Source organism: Salmo trutta, chromosome 29, assembly GCF_901001165.1.
Source record: "Salmo trutta chromosome 29, fSalTru1.1, whole genome shotgun sequence".
NCBI classification, from domain to species: domain Eukaryota; kingdom Metazoa; phylum Chordata; class Actinopteri; order Salmoniformes; family Salmonidae; genus Salmo; species Salmo trutta.
In genome coordinates this window covers 25,157,021-25,172,738 of record NC_042985.1, presented here as the reverse complement: position 1 = coordinate 25,172,738, position 15,718 = coordinate 25,157,021, and the positions used below count along the sequence as shown (strand labels likewise).

At 43.6% G+C, this 15,718-nt stretch overlaps 2 protein-coding genes across 2 annotated transcripts; one reads left to right on the top strand and one right to left on the bottom strand.

The window, feature by feature from the left end:
• Window positions 1-3,628: 3,628 nt before the first annotated feature.
• On the bottom strand, window positions 3,629-12,965 carry LOC115167203 (centromere protein T). Its single transcript, XM_029721373.1, has 14 exons — window positions 12,851-12,965; window positions 11,352-11,455; window positions 11,038-11,173; window positions 10,323-10,479; window positions 10,066-10,159; window positions 9,811-9,947; window positions 9,016-9,082; window positions 8,767-8,918; window positions 6,870-7,916; window positions 6,305-6,655; window positions 6,131-6,230; window positions 5,863-6,030; window positions 4,105-4,209; window positions 3,629-3,992 (listed from the first exon to the last, which is right to left on the bottom strand). The coding sequence occupies exons 2-14, from the start codon at window positions 11,438-11,440 to the stop codon at window positions 3,860-3,862; spliced, it is 2,736 nt and encodes a 911-aa protein (XP_029577233.1). The 5' UTR covers window positions 11,441-11,455; window positions 12,851-12,965; the 3' UTR covers window positions 3,629-3,859.
• On the top strand, window positions 12,197-13,941 carry LOC115167204 (THAP domain-containing protein 11-like). The gene has a single exon (XM_029721374.1). It carries the CDS (start codon window positions 12,320-12,322, stop codon window positions 13,145-13,147), a length of 828 nt encoding a protein of 275 aa, XP_029577234.1. The 5' UTR covers window positions 12,197-12,319; the 3' UTR covers window positions 13,148-13,941.
• Window positions 13,942-15,718: the final 1,777 nt, after the last annotated feature.

Genomic DNA, 15,718 nt, shown 5'->3' with positions numbered 1-15,718 from the left:
GAGGAGAGAGGACGTGAGGAGAGAGGACACGAGGAATCAAGGAAATGCAACTGAGATACTCCAACTGTCCTCAATTGAGATTTTCCAACTGTCCTTATTCTGCTTACTATCTCCTTGTTAGTAGGCTTTTTTACAATAAAATTCATGGAATTCATAAAGTAAATCGTTTCTCAATACTTAGGATAGCATTCATTATTAGTTGTACATAGATTGCATGAAAACTGACACACCGGAGAATTTAGATTCTCTTGTTCTTTTACAAGACTAAAGGTGAAATGTGTGTTTACCTGTATTGTGGCTACACATTCACTTTTCGTTTTTTCAGACACACACACCTCTCCTCCACTCCTTTCTGTCCCTCAGATCTCCAGTGCCCTGCCCTCTCACTCTTTATGGCCATGTCTGAAGTTCCCCTACTACCTCTAGGCTTTATGAGTAGTCCCTGTATGTCTGCAGTTGTGCCAAAAATACATCCTCTCTTAGTTCTCTTACAGATTACAGGCTACACATGAATTGTTGTATTTTTACATGCACACACCTCTTTCAATTTTTATAACATTTTAACAACACATACCTGTCATGTTCTTTCCTGTACTCGAATACTTATTAAATTCTGTTTTCATAGTCAGGTGTTTCATTTGTTTATTAATATCTCATTTAGACTTAATCTTCTTATTTCTTCCCTGCACCTTTGCAGATCTAAGACGAGATGAAAGTAAAAACACATTCTCTTCCTAATTTGTTTTTTTTCCACCTGCATTTTGTCAGAGCAGTGAAGATGGTGGTAAACTGTACTATTTGTATGGACCCTAGGTTAACTTTTCCCATTATCATACTAACTGTATGTCGTATAACCTTAGAGGTCCTGCTGATCTGATGTACCATGCCAGGTGTACCATACCAGACAATGGTGGATGGTTCTTAAAATAACCTTGGTGTTATGGGACTTCACCTGCTGGTGATGAGAAGTAGGTGGTCAGCTTCTCCCTCACCTGGAGTGCCTGTCTGGGGGCGTTGTTGGCACGTGCCCTGGTGACATCAGGTAGGTGACTATTTGGCGTGCCCATCTCCATCCGGAGCGGCTCCTGGAATGACCTCCGCAGGTAGTTGTGGAGAACACGTGGCCTTCACGCAGGCATCAACATTTGAGGGGCTGAGACCAAGCACTCTCCAATAAATTCTCCGCCAGGCTGCCAGAATCCCAAAGGCGCATTCAACAACTAACCTTTACCTAGATAGTCGTTTGTTAAAGATCCTTACAGACTATGGCAATGGCAGCTGGCGTCCAGCATAGGGCCTCATGAGGCTGGGTCTCAAGGGAAGGCCTCATCGCCGACGAAGCCATGGGGAACGGGTCCCAGGTCTTCAGCCCCAGGGAGTGATGCAGGTGGTGGAATCTCCAGGGTGCCATCCTGAAGTGCCTGGCCGAAGGCAGAGTCCAGGAGGGTCCCACCATCACTTCCCTTAAGCACCAACATCGATTACACGGAAACAGTAGATGGCATCTACAACAGCCAAGAGTACAACTGAATATGTACCCCTGTAGAATTGCGAACCCGAGCTTAGTGGAGCCTGGATGACTACATGTTTCCCAGCAATGGAGCCAAGACAGCTGGGGAAATTCCACCTCTCCAGAAAATCGGTAGCAAAAGCCCTCCAGTCTTCCTCCTTGGGGACAGGCATGTATTCACCAACCAGATAGTCCCAAAGGGCTTGTGCCACAGAGGGGACAATGCTTGCCACCGTGGACCGTCCAACTCCGAAGCTGAATCCGATGGTCCTGTAGGAGTCCCCTGTCGCCAAGAATCTGAAATATAATTCTCAATATTATGTGTAACTTAAAATTCCACCCACATTCTACCTACTCATATACCTACCTCATTACAGTTTATTATGCTCTACTAATTATATTGTAATAGTCCTCAACCATCATTAACAATGCCTTGAAGCAGTACAATTCAGTCTATGACTGTATCAATTAACTGTAGCCCAGGCCAACTCTACTCTTAGAAAAAAGGGTTCCAAAAGTGTCCTGCTTTCCCCATAGGATAACCCTTTTTGGTTCCAGATAGAACCCTTTGGGGAAAAGGTTATACATGGAACCAAAAATGTTACTTCAAAGGGTTCTCCTATGGGGACAACTGGAGAACTCTTTTAGGTTCTAGATAACACCTTTTTTCTAAGAGTGTAAGTAATTCCAATAAGAATTTAATGAATGACTAACTGTCTTGAACAACAAGGGGTCCTGGAGAAGACTATCCCACCTTCATCAGGGAAGAAGGCACCCCAACTTTATTTTCATTTGGTAACATTGCATCATTAAAAAATGATTTGAAACCAACTTTGGGAAAAGTTATAGTCCTAATGAACATTCTGTAAAAGTAAATCTGATGTCACATAGGGGCTATTAACTAGAGAGCCCTTTAGCTAGCTAGGTTGCACATAAAATATATCTAATATAAATCAATTACGGTATCGAAGGCTTTAAAAATTCACTAGAATTTAGCTGACCGGAGACAAATCGCCAGGCGTTTAACTGGGCTGATGGACTCCCGGTAGTTGGTATCCATCCGGGCGATCCTGGCTCCAACCATCTGGAGCAGGTGATCGAACTGGCTTCGGTCCAGACGAAAGTAACTTAGAAATTCTTCTCCAAACAGTTGAAGCTCTTGAATGAGACGGTGGAACTCCCCTCCATGCTTTCGGTACTTCAACCATCTCTGGACCCACACAGACCTGCGCTTTCGGCAGGGCTGGTCCCTTACACCCACCCAACAGCGCGATCAAGACCACCTTCCTCACCGTTTGGTCTCAATGTTGAAAGAGCCTACTCTCTGCCATCTTGACTATTTATTAACTATGCATTTTGGAGGGAAATTATATTATAGGCTCGCACAATACATTTTTAGATGTCATCGAATAAATATGTATTCTACTTGGCAAATGAATAAAATATGTAAAATTATGCAATCAAACTTTTTTATGGAATCCCACCTTTTTACTGGATATGTGTGCAACAAAAATTAAACATTCTACATTCTGTCAAGTCTACGCATACAATTTGATGCATACATTTGATTTACCACACATAACGCACTACAACTGCCTCTGCAACGCAATGCTGCAAGGCAAACGCAGCGATCCATTGGAAATGAATGTACTTCTAGTGTACCAAAACGCAAATCACAATCAGTGTGTTCGAAGCATATTGCTTGAAAGCTGACCGTTAGCCAAGAACCAAACGGAAGCAATCAAGGCGAACGAAAATGGGCCTAACTGAATTTGAAACGGTCGTTTGCTTTCTGTTTGGTGTAAACGGTTTGTTGCAAAACGTTTTGAAACAGAATCTGCCCAATGATCACACCCCAAAGTAACGAATGCGAAAGTTTGAATGATTGCTTTATTTTATTCTGACTGTACTGTGATTAGCTGGGTCGATTGTGAAAACTGGGGGCAGCATGAGGACAGAGGGCATTAGATTAGTGTCTACAAACTATAGTGCTTGTTGTATTGGTTGTGTCTTTCAGGATTCTCTGATGGAAGCAAAGGCACTCCTAACCTCAGGGCTTTAACTCCAGTCTCCTTTCTCATCCAAAGGCCCTTACAAATGCCAGTCCAGACTGCTGAATAAATCAAATCAATTTTATTGCAGTAATATTTGACAAATATAAACAAACAAAACAAAAGACGAAGCCATATTCAAACAAAAACAACACATTTACACCAGGTTACATGGTCTTGTCCTGGCTGTGTTTGAATGAGTGTACAAATAATAAATGAACAGCTATTAATAGATATTCAATCAAATATACAACATGAGCACACATGATTTGGGCTAATCATTCTCAGTATAGGCTGATCATTTTCTCCTCGGTTTGGGAATGACGTAGTTACCACTATTTGCCACAGGAATGAGGAGCTTCTGGGATTCCATTGGGAGATATTTCTCAATCAAAACATTCACTGGCATGCTGTCAGTCACAAACCCCTGCCTGGAGAGAAAAACAGAGTTAAAGAAAGAAGAATGCAGGCACACACCTGACAAGGAGATTATAGTACCTACTGTACACTTAAACACCTGAAGAACCAGAGCTATAAACAAACCTCCGCATCAGCAGCTCTACGTCCTCCACATCAATGGTCTTCCTCTTGGCGTGAGCAGCAAACATCTCCAAGTCATCAGCTAGTCGGTCAAAGTAGAGCTCCATTCTGGCAAGTAAATGTTAAACATGCATTCATCCATCAATACATTATCATTAAGTAAGTCCTCTATTCTGTCACTAATACATATAATTTAACGTCAATGATAAAAGAGCAGTTGCATTCTGATGTTTTCCTGTCTTTAACCTGTCTGGGCTAGGGGGCAGTATTTTCACGGCCAGATGAAAAACGTACCCAATTTAAACAGGTTACTACTCTCGCCCAGAAACTAGAATATGCATATTATTAGTAGATTTGGATAGAAAACACTGAAGTTTCTAAAACTGTTTGAATGGTGTCTGTGAGTATAACAGAACTCAAATGGCAGGCAAAAACCTGAGAAAATTCCAAGCAGGAAGTGGAAAGTCTGAGAATCAAAAGAAGAACTACAATTCTCAATCGAAACTACAGTGTCTTTGGGGGACGTTGCACTTCCTAAGGCTTCCATTGGCTCTCTAAAGCCTTCAGAAAGTGGTTTGAGCATTTTCCTGTCACTGGGCAGATAATAGGAGCATTCACTGAGTGGTCTGCCTGGCAACAAAGGGATTGGATATGCTCGGTCCCATGAGCACGCCCCAATCTTTTTCTTCTTGAATGAATATGCTATTGTCCGGTTGGAATATTATCGCAATTTTACGTTAAAAATACCATAAAGATTTATTTTAAACAGCGTTTGACATGCTTCTAAGTCTGGTAATGGAACATTTTGACTTTTCGTCTCTCGTTCCGCACTCGCGCGTTATGCCTTTGGATAAGTGATCTGTACGCACGAACAAAACGTAGGTATTTGTACATAAATATGGATTATTTCGAACAAAAACAACATTTCTTGTTGAAGTAGCAGTCCTGGGAGTGCATTCTGACGAATATCAGCAAAGGTAAGAGAATATTTCTAATACTAATTCTGAGTTTAGGTTGCCCCGAACTTGGCGGGAGTCTGAATAGCTCACCGGGATGGCTGAGCTATGTACTCAGAATATTGAAAAATGTGCTTTCTCCGTAAAGCTATTTTAAAATCTGACACAGCGGTTGCATCCAGGGGTAGTCTATCTATAATTCTTAAAATAATAATTATATATTTTGTCAATGTTTATGATGAGTATTTTTGTAAATTGATGTGCACATTCACCGGACGTTTTTGTGGGAATACATTTTCTGAACATCACGCGCCAATGTAAAATGCTGTTTTTGGATATAAATATGAACTTTATCGAACAAAACATACATGTATTGTGTAACATAATGTCCTAGGAGTGTCATCTGATGAAGATCGTCAAAGGTTAGTGCTTCATTTAGCTGTGTTTTGGGTTTTATTGACACATGTCCTTGCTTGGAAAATGGCTGTGTGATTATTTTTGTCTATGTACTCTCCTAACATAATATAATGTTTTGCTTTCGCTGTAAAGCCTTTTTGAAATCGGACAATGTGGTTAGATTAACGAGAAGTTTATCTTTAAAATGGTGTAAAATAGTTGTATGTTTGAGAAAGTTGAATTATGACATTTTGTTGTTTTTGAATTTTCCACCCTGATATTTCACTGGCTGTGTCCCGCAGGTGGGACTAGCCCATAGAAGTTAAACAGATCGGTACATCACTAAATCACCTAATGTGCAGGTTAATGAACATAAGCACTTTTCCCAAAGATGGATGTAGATTCTTACATCTCCTTTAGGACAGGGTAGACATCTGTAGACACCTTGGTCTTGGCGAAGTGTTTGAACATGCTCATGATGTAGCTCTTAGAGAGACCAGGATCCTTCTTGGCTGATCCAGCCCGCTTTCCCCTCACCGCTTTGGGCTTCACCGCCGCTGCAGCACCAGCCGAAAAACTGAGGCCCCAAAAGACAACAGATTAGGTCACAAGCTTGCACACGTATAAACACACAGTACTACTACTAAAATTATTGAATGTGTTTGTGTGTGACTTGCCTTGGTTGAAGGTCTTTGAGAACAGTGGGTGTGGCCAGGGGGTCAATAGGCAGAGCATTCCTCTTCTCTCTGACAAACGCAGGAGTCTTCATGGACAGCTCTGTAGGAAAGGGGTTAGTCATCACAACATATACGCACTCGCACACACCTGAATACAGATTTTGTGGATCTAACCTTCACTCTGGATACCATCCCCCTCTTCCACATCATCCCAGTCCTCCTCATGGTCAGCTGGGCTCTGGGCAGTGATGGGGTGCAGGGATGAGATGGTGCTGTGAGGGGCGTTGTTCTCAGGTTCAAAGGTAATCTCTAAAGGAGGCATGGAGTTCTCCATCTCCTCATTTCCAAGGCTGGTGCCTGTTCTACTCAAACCTTCCAGCTCCTGCTCATCTTCCTGGGGCAACGGGGAGGGAGGGGCGCTGCCAAGGGTTACTGTGCGAGTGTGGGCGCTCTCACTAGCTTCCACCACCGGCCCACTGTGCCACTCACCAGCAGTGTCCCCCTCTGACCTTCTGCCTGCCCACCCTACAAAACACACACAAAGACATCAATAAAACAGTCTCACAAATACTACATTAAATAATAGAATAGAAAATAGAATAGACCCACTAAGATTATTTTTCAAACTTAAAAAAGACTGAACAGTCTTGTTGACAAGCAGGATTTGAGCCAAGTGGAATACTGTCCACATCGGCCAATGTCACATCTTTCATTATCACATCAGGCTTTCATTACCAACCTGACTCACCAGTCTCTGTAGGATGGAGCTCTGCTCCCATGCTCTTGTAGCCCCTCCCTCCTTCCATCACTCCAGCAACCTTGACACCGCCCTCTGAGCAATAAGCTCTCCGACTGATGTGCATCGCATTGTGTGCTAAACTCTGTGATGTCAAGCCTTTTTCCTGCCCTTCTTCCACTACCTGTCCCCCTTCATCTGCTACATCTTCTGTCTGAGATTCAGTTATCTCCTCCTCCTCTCCTTCTGCCTGAGACCCGGCTACCTCTCCTTCTGCCTGAGACCCGGCTACCTCTCCTTCTGCCTGAGACCCGGCTACCTCTCCTTCTGCCTGAGACCCGGCTACCTCTCCTTCTGCCTGAGACCCGGCTACCTCTCCTTCTGCCTGAGACCCGGCTACCTCTCCTTCTGCCTGAGACCCGGCTACCTCTCCTTCTGCCTGAGACTCAGACACCTCTCCTTCTGCCTGAGACTCGGACACCTCTCCTTCTGCCTGAGACCCGGCTACCTCTCCTTCTGCCTGAGACTCGGACACCTCTCCTTCTGCCTGAGACTCGGACACCTCTCCTTCTGCCTGAGACCCGGCTACCTCTCCTTCTGCCTGAGACTCAGACACCTCTCCTTCTGATTTAGCCAGCTCCTCATCTTCTCCTGTCTGGGAGTCAGCTACCTCTTCGGTCTGTGATTTGGACTCCTCCTGTCTCACCGAGGCCTCTCTCTGCCCAGCATCTCCAGCCAAATCCTCTCCATCTTTGTTGTCTATTTCCATCTTGTCCTCCTTTTGTTCCCCTACCTCCTCCATATCTTTCTCCTCCTCATCCTTCATTACTCCCATTTCTCGCTGGATTTGTGTTCCTGTGATGGTGTCTTTGTCCTGGGTGGCAATAATGTAGGTTGTTGCTGTGTCATCAGGCGGGGCATAGAGCGCTGTGTTGCTGGTGATGATGTCATGGGTGATGTCAGGAGCGGTGAGGTCACTCAGTCCCAAGGTGAACCCCTCAGAACGAACGGTCTCACCGAGACCCTGCTGATCCTCCCGAACACTCAGCTCTAAAAAAACAGGGAAAGGGAGGTGGGCGTAGGAAGAGAAAAAGAGGTGGAAGTACTAGGTTTAAGTTCTACTCTTCACACAAAATGTAGTCTTACATAAGAGAGTCTCTCTCATATCGTTCCAGATAATTTAAGTACATATCAAACAATAGAATACACCGAACAAAAGACAAGCAGAGATATAAGGGGCAAGAAATGAGAAAGGATGCAGAGGAAAGGGCACAGTGTCTTCTGATCCCTCCTGTCTCAGCCTCCAGTATTTATGCTGCAGTAGTTTATGTGTCGGGGGGCTAGGGTCAGTCTGTTACATCTGGAGTATTTCTCGTCTTATCCGGTGTCCAGTGTGAATTTAAATATGCTCTCTCTAATTCTCTCTTTCTGTCTTTCTCTCGGAGGACCTGAGCCCTAGGACCATGCCTCAGGACGACCTGGCATGATGACTCCTTGCTGTCCCCAGTTCACCTGGCCGTGCTGCTGCTCCAGTTTCAACTGTTCTGCCTGCGGCTATGGAACCCTGACCTGTTCACCGGACGTGCTTGTTGCACCCTCGACAACTACTATGATTATTATTATTTGACCATGCTGGTCATTTATGAACATTTTAACATCTTGACCATGTTCTGTTATAATATCCACCCGGCACAGCCAGAAGAGGACTGGCCACCCCTCATAGCCTGGTTCCTCTCTAGGTTTCTTCCTAGGTTTTTGCCTTTCTAGGGAGTTTTTTCTAGCCACTGTGCTTCTTTCACATGCATTTCTTGGGGTTTTAGGCTGGGTTTCTGTACAGCACTTTGAGATATCAGCTGATGTACGAAGGGCTATATAAATAAATTTGATTTGATTTGCTTACCAGGGTCTCCACCCATCGCCGCCTGTCGATTCCGTAGGGCCTCGTCAAACTCCTCAAGGCAAATTTTTTTACGATTTGCTACCTTCCTTTGAAATCCCCTTTTCTCAGTCCGAACGTCCACAAAGGGTGTTTTCAGAGAGAAGGTGATAGAGCTAGAAAATATGAAAAAACAGCCTCATTTACATTTCTGACATTCACTACTGAAATTCAATGCGAGAGCAGAAGTTTTTCTAATTTGCAGCTCTTTACCTTGGAGAGGCAGAAGACAGGGATGAGAGGTCTTTTTCTGTTGCACTGCCACCTTCACCCTCTCCATCTGCAAACAAGGAATCCACACACACAAAATTCTATCAGAAAATGAATACATCCATCAGACTCCTAACCAACAGGCTCCGAGACAGCTTCTACCCCCAAGACATAATACTGCTAAATAGCCATAAGGCTACTAAATAGTCGGTGTAACCATTAATTAACTATCTGCATTGATCCTTTCTTGCACTGACTCTATGCACTCACAATACTATATACACAGACTCTCACATAAAACCCACACACATTCACTACATACGCGCGCGCACACACACATCATATGTTACTCTTATTATCTATTATGATGCCTAGTCACTTACCCTGCCTACATGTACATACAGTATCTACTTCAAATACCTCATACCCCTGCACATTGATCTGGTACTGGTACTCCCTGTATATAGTTCCATTCTTGTGTATTTTATTCCTCGTGTTACTATTTGTATTATTTTTTTTTTAACTCTGCATCGTTGGGAAGGGCTCGTAATCAAACATTTAATGGTAAAGTCTACACCCGTTGTATTTGCCGAAAATAAAATGTAATTTAAACTTGAACCCATGAAAAGAGGGATTGTCAGTTGGTCAAAATGAGTGGAACAGAAAATGTCTTCATTTAGAGCAGTTAACCAGTATGTTTATTCACACCCTGTAGCACGTTCAGAACATGCTCCAGTTACAGATGTCACACAAACTTAACCATGCGCACACACTGTACAGTGGCGACCATGACCTTACCTTCATGTTCAAGCTGCCTGTTGAATGCTGTTATGTTGAGACTCCGACGTGGTCGCTTCCTGCTTAGTCCCTTCACCGTATTTAACAGGTTTACTGTGGTGGTCATGTCAGGGAGATCCAACTCAGATAGCCCTGTACTAGGAGGCACAAACAAAAACTAGTGTGAATGCACAAACTAATCACCACACCAATAATGCAGAGGGCTGTGTGTCCTGAGTGCACCTCTGAGGATATCGTCCTTGTCTGTCAGCATACCTTGGGCGGTTGCTGTGAAGACTGGAGATTGTGGAGGGCAGCTCTGGCTCCTTCCTGACTGGCCGGTCCTGAACCAGAAGGGATGTCTCTGGCTCTGACCAATCAGAGAGGAGACAGAAGAGCAACAAAAACAAAGATCACTGAACAACGGGCCATAATGTGCCCATGATGAGCATATAATAAAACATATATCTTACCGCTAGTCAATAATAAAAACGCTGACCCACACACTCTCACTGTGATATGACAACACTCACCTGTCTGCAGGATCCCCCTGAGTAGGTATCTAGGTGTGATGTAATCATCATAGAGAAGTGAGGCTGTGGCTGGTGCAGGCGTGTTTATCTTCCTGACTCCCTCTGATACAGCCCGCCTCTTACTGGGTGGCTCTGGCAGGGAAGACCTGGAAGTGCTCTGTAAAAGAAAAGACAAAAATGCTGATGAACTCAACACAAGCCTTGTTTAAAACAGTTCCTCTGCCCAACACAGACAAACAGACAGAAAGACACATTTTCAAAGTAATCCCGGGCGGACACTACACAACTTTAAAATCCTAACATCCCTGAGCCTCTCACATTAAATGTCCGTCTTTCCTGTAGTTGTCTTGCCAACATAGTGGTGCGCAAACTAAACGATGTGGCACAAACGAGGGGAGGTCACGCACACACACTATTGCTGATCACCGTTCTCAAATCTTGTCATTACATATGTCACACTACAAGAGCATTGCAGATTTTGTGCAGATAAAATCAAAATCATTTAAAAATATTGGGATGTCTGGGACTGCTCAAAGACAGGATCGGTAGCCCTCTGATTACATCTCTGACCTGCTCACATTAATCAAGCGTAGCTGATGGCCGCTCACCCAGAGTAGGCAAGGACATGGGGATTTTGTCTCCGATCTCAAAAACTTGTCTTTGACAGCTAAAATTGGGGCCAAAATCACATAGTGTACATCCGGCTTAACCTGACCTCACGAAGCTTCTTTTTGATGCTCTGTTTGAGGGCCTCCTGTGGGGTAAGGGCCCCAACATCACTCCTCCTTAGTCTGATACTATGTCTGACTCTGGGCCCAGGGGACTGGGACTGGAACTGAGCCTGGGAGGCACTAGAGAGGACATAACACACATGGCTTATTCCATTAAAATTACACATTTTATCTGGAGATATCACAGTTGACAAGAGAGCGCCTGTCAACCTAACAGTGGACAACCGCTAGCCAAAGCAAGTTTAGTTGATCGATAGTAGTAGGTACTGTGGGTCACTTTCCGACAGTGTTGATTTACCTGCGGGTAATTGGGGACCTGGAATACTCCGTTTGAATTACATTTTGCAGGAGAATTCGAGCAGACACGTCCTCGTCTACAGAATCCATGGCATAACGTTCAGTCTGTCGAAACAGAAGAAGTCAACGTCTTATCGATATTCTGGAAATAATTGACATGCTGTCAGTTTTAATTAGCTAGCTAGCTCACTACCGGCTTAGTACTTGCTAGCTAACGTTAATGCAAATAAACACATAACTTACTACTTCTGAATGTAAGTAAGTGGGGCGACTAACGCGTTAAAGTTAACCCGTTACGTTAGCGTAGTTAACCTAGCTAGCTATCCAAGCTAAGCTAAAGTTAGATATGTCATACACTGACTGACACAATCAAGGAATTCTACCGAGTCGTGTTCACGATACGTTAGATTCGTGTCGCCTCTTTATGTGGAAAAACAACGTTTTGATGTGCTATTTTATGATAGTATCCTAGCAAGCTTGGGATACTATGAAAAACTATATATACAATAAAAAGCTTGCTAGCTAGTGTTTACCTTTTAGCGGATGGCTCCCGCGTTTAAAATTTAAGTGAAAACTCGCGAGATGAGAATTTGGGGAAGCAGAAAAGCTATTCGGGTATGCATTATGGGACTTGTAGTTTATTTAAGTTCTTAGTTCTGATACACGCTTGCTTGGAAAGCAGTAATAATGGATACAATAGTAAAACATCTATCAACATAATAAACTTCTGAGATATTATACACAAATACGTCTAAAACTATATTAATTGTGCGCAACACTAAACAAAATGTCATATTTTTGGGGCTGCCAGCTTAGGACACAAAACAGGAAGTTGAAAGCATTGTGGGACGTGTAGTTCCGCTTCGAGGCCGATGGGCTTGATATCAACGCGAGGAAGAACGAAACAAAAATAAATTAGATACAACTTCAATAGAATAACAAGTTTATCATATTTTCGTTGGAATAAATATGCCTGGATTCACCTGCTGTGTCCCTGGCTGCTACAACAACTCTCATCGGGACAGAGAGCTGCGGTTCTACACATTTCCAAAGGATACCACGCAAAGGGAAATTTGGCTCAAGAACATCTCCCGGGCCGGGGTGAGCGGCTGTTTTAGTACCTTCCAACCCACTACTGGACACCGCGTCTGTAGCGTACACTTTCCCGGTGGCAGAAAGACCTATACCGTTCGAGTACCGACGCTCTTCCCGCTGAGAGGAGTGAATGAACGCAAGAACCGAAGGGGCAGGAACAGGAAAGCGTCTGCGGCGGCTCCTGTTACAGCCCCCAGTCCAGGTAGTATTGTCATCACAAACGTTGTTTCGACAGCCCCAGGTGCCGCTGAGACCGCTCAGAGCGATGCAGTCACCGACACAGCTGCTACTGATGGCCCTATCGTGGTGCAGATCGGCCCGGACGGCGAATACCTCGGACCTGTAAATCCAGCCGCGCAGGGTGACGGGTCCTGTTTTACTGCAGTCGTCTCCAGCTCCACTGACCTGGCTGGGGGCGACGATCCCTCTACAGACGCCGCTGCCCAGCAGCAGACGGTGCAGTACTACAGCGTTGTCAGCAACCCGCTGGACCACGCGTACTCGCTGACCACCGGGACCACCTCGGCTGAACTACTTCGGAAGCTGAACGAGCAGCGGGACATCATCGCACTCATGGAAGTGAAGATGAAGGAGATGAAGGCAACCATCCGCCAGCTGCGCGTGACCGAGGCCAAGCTACAGGAGGAGGTGCGAGAGCGGGACCGTTTGCTGTCGGCAGGAGCAGCGGTAAAGAAAATGTGACCATCATTACCACCCAAAGGATGGATAGCTAAAGACCGTCGCGACCTAAGACTTTAACGTGAGATGAAGGGGGTCCGTGGAGAACAGAGCAAACCCTCTTTTTTACGAAAGCGATGACAATTTATTTTCAATAGAAGAGATAGCAACTTGTTGGTCTACTCATGCTATTTTTGCCTAGGTAGTTGATAGTAATAATCCCATAGTTGCCTATAAAACATTGCCCAATTTAGTCCACCCGTGTGTTTGCTAAGTGCAAGCAGCCTTTTAGGGGAGTGTAAAAACATTGACGAATGCGTTCTTGTGGATTGCCTGGCTGCAACTCTGTAGCCTACTTTCGACAGAACAGGGGGATGGGGGTATTATTAGGCCATTTTTGTTGTTGTTGTTGAGCTGTTTGTATGTCAGTGTCTGCAGTTGAATTCTCATTGCAGTATATATTAAACACCAGCTTTTCAGCTCAGAGGCCATCCTCCAAAACAAGGTTGCTTTGTGACTCTAACTGTGGGAAGATGTGTTGGGCATCATAAAAGTATGTGTGCTTATGAGGTGCCTATTTCCACAAGAGACCTGTCTTGATCAATGGCTCTATCTGGTTGCAAGGCTTTTACACCACCTAAAGGTTCACTGTGACTGTGTCTCAAACTTCTCCCAAATGGTTTGATACAGTATCTGCAGTTGCCACTCACATATGGATATTATGTTAACCTCTGACTGTTGAACTTTGACCTGACAGCAGTGACTGTTCTGAAACTTAAACCATATCCATTTGAAGTAAATTTCATTTTGAAATAATATATCCTGAGTTGTTTCTTTATCTGTTTAAATTGATGCATGAGTGTTATTCTTGGATATAGCTCAGTAGGCTGGATAGTGACATTGGTGCAGTGATCATATCATGCAGTTGATGTCTCATTTCTATTACCCTTTTCAATTGAAGCAGACTTTCTCTTAGAGAAATCCACTTATAGTGAACATCAAAGGGATCTAAAATCATGACTTAATCTTATCTTGATTATTGGCCTGAGGTATGGTCAAGTTCTGCAAATAAATACCTAGTTAAGCTGCATCTGGCCCAGAACAGAGCTGCACGTCTTGCTCTTCATTGTAATGAGAGGGCTAATATTAATACTATGAATGTCAGTCTCTCTTGGCTAAGAGTTGAGGAAAGACTGACTGCGTCACTTCTTGTTTTTATAAGAAATGTGTTGGACACTTCTAATTGTTTGCATAGTCAACTTACACACAGCACTAACACACACACTTACCCCACCAGACATGCCACTAGGAGTCACAGTCCCCAGGTCCAGAACAAATTCAAGTAAATGTACAGCATTATACAGAGCCATGAGTGCTTGGAACTCCCTTCCATCTTATATAGCGCAAGTGAACAGCAAACCTGGTTTCAAAAAACAAATAAAGCAACACCTGATGGCACAATGCCTGTCCCCCATGTGACCTACTTGTTGTGTGTTTGTACTGACATTCATGTGTAACTGATAGATACACACACTACATGATAATGTTTTTAAATGTAAATTGTAAAGTCTTTTGTCTGTAATGTATTTTTCGTTAAGCGTCGGACACCAGTAAGACTAGCTGTCGCTAATGGGGATCCTAATAAATCAAATTAAATGACTAGCTCACATTAAGGAATATCTGGTATGGGGAGTTTATTTTCAAAATCAAGTTTGAATCCTCTCACCAGACCTGCTGCACTATACAGAGACTATAGATGGCACTACACAACAGCTTGGACATCAATGTCACTGGACTTTCCCCTCCACATTCTGTCTGTCTAGTGAGCATCCCTATAGGTCACCTTTTCTCTATCTTTCTGCATCTCCCTTGGCGGATCATGGTCCACTATCTTACCTTCCTCTGTTATATGGGACCTTATGCATTCTTACCCCTGTCCTCAGCATCAGTAAACTGTACATTTATAAGAATCTTTGTTACTTTCTATTGTATTATTTTGTTGTAGATTCTATCTATTAGTGAGTGACTTATCTTTAGCAAAGACTAATTCAAATCCATTTACCATAGTTAAATAAAGGTTAAATTAAACAAATAAAAATTAAAGAGAGAGAGAGATGTGATTAGCATTGCAACGTAGGGGGCGTGGCGACAGATTTTCATGCGAATATTCTAAAATCCGCATAAAAACAATACGCACATTTTCCCAACAGAGATGTTTCCATCAAATTAACTTGTCGCTGATAAAAGGCTGTGTGTGATGACGTAATACACGTAAAAAATACCCTTTGTGGTTAAATGACCATGCACCAAATAAAAAGGAGAAGTTAATTAGGTTTCCACCGCATTTTCAACTCAACTGATGGTTTTATCACAAACTATGTTGCGTTATATAGCGAGTGTGCGCACTCTTTGGACGTGCGCTTTAGCGGTGTTGGCTAGAGCTCACATATAGCCTACATAGCGAGATTATTATTATGGACGAAAGAAAGAGATTATTTTTATTTGTCAAATGGCAGCCAAACATCGATTATCATGTCACCATAACAAGACCCTCGATATTTATTGGAAAGGAGTATCAAGCGAATCACCTTGCAC

Coding starts and splice junctions, on each gene's coding strand:
- LOC115167203 (XM_029721373.1), bottom strand. CDS start 11,440: ATGGATTCTGTAGACGAGGACGTGTCTGCTCGAATTCTCCTGCAAAAT. Junction 6,656..6,869: donor TACAGAGACTGGTGAGTCAG/GTTGGTAATGAA, acceptor TGTGTTTTGTAG/GGTGGGCAGGCAGAAGGTCA. Junction 4,210..5,862: donor TACCCTGTCCTAAAGGAGAT/GTAAGAATCTAC, acceptor TTTACTTGCCAG/AATGGAGCTCTACTTTGACC.
- LOC115167204 (XM_029721374.1), top strand. CDS start 12,320: ATGCCTGGATTCACCTGCTGTGTCCCTGGCTGCTACAACAACTCTCAT.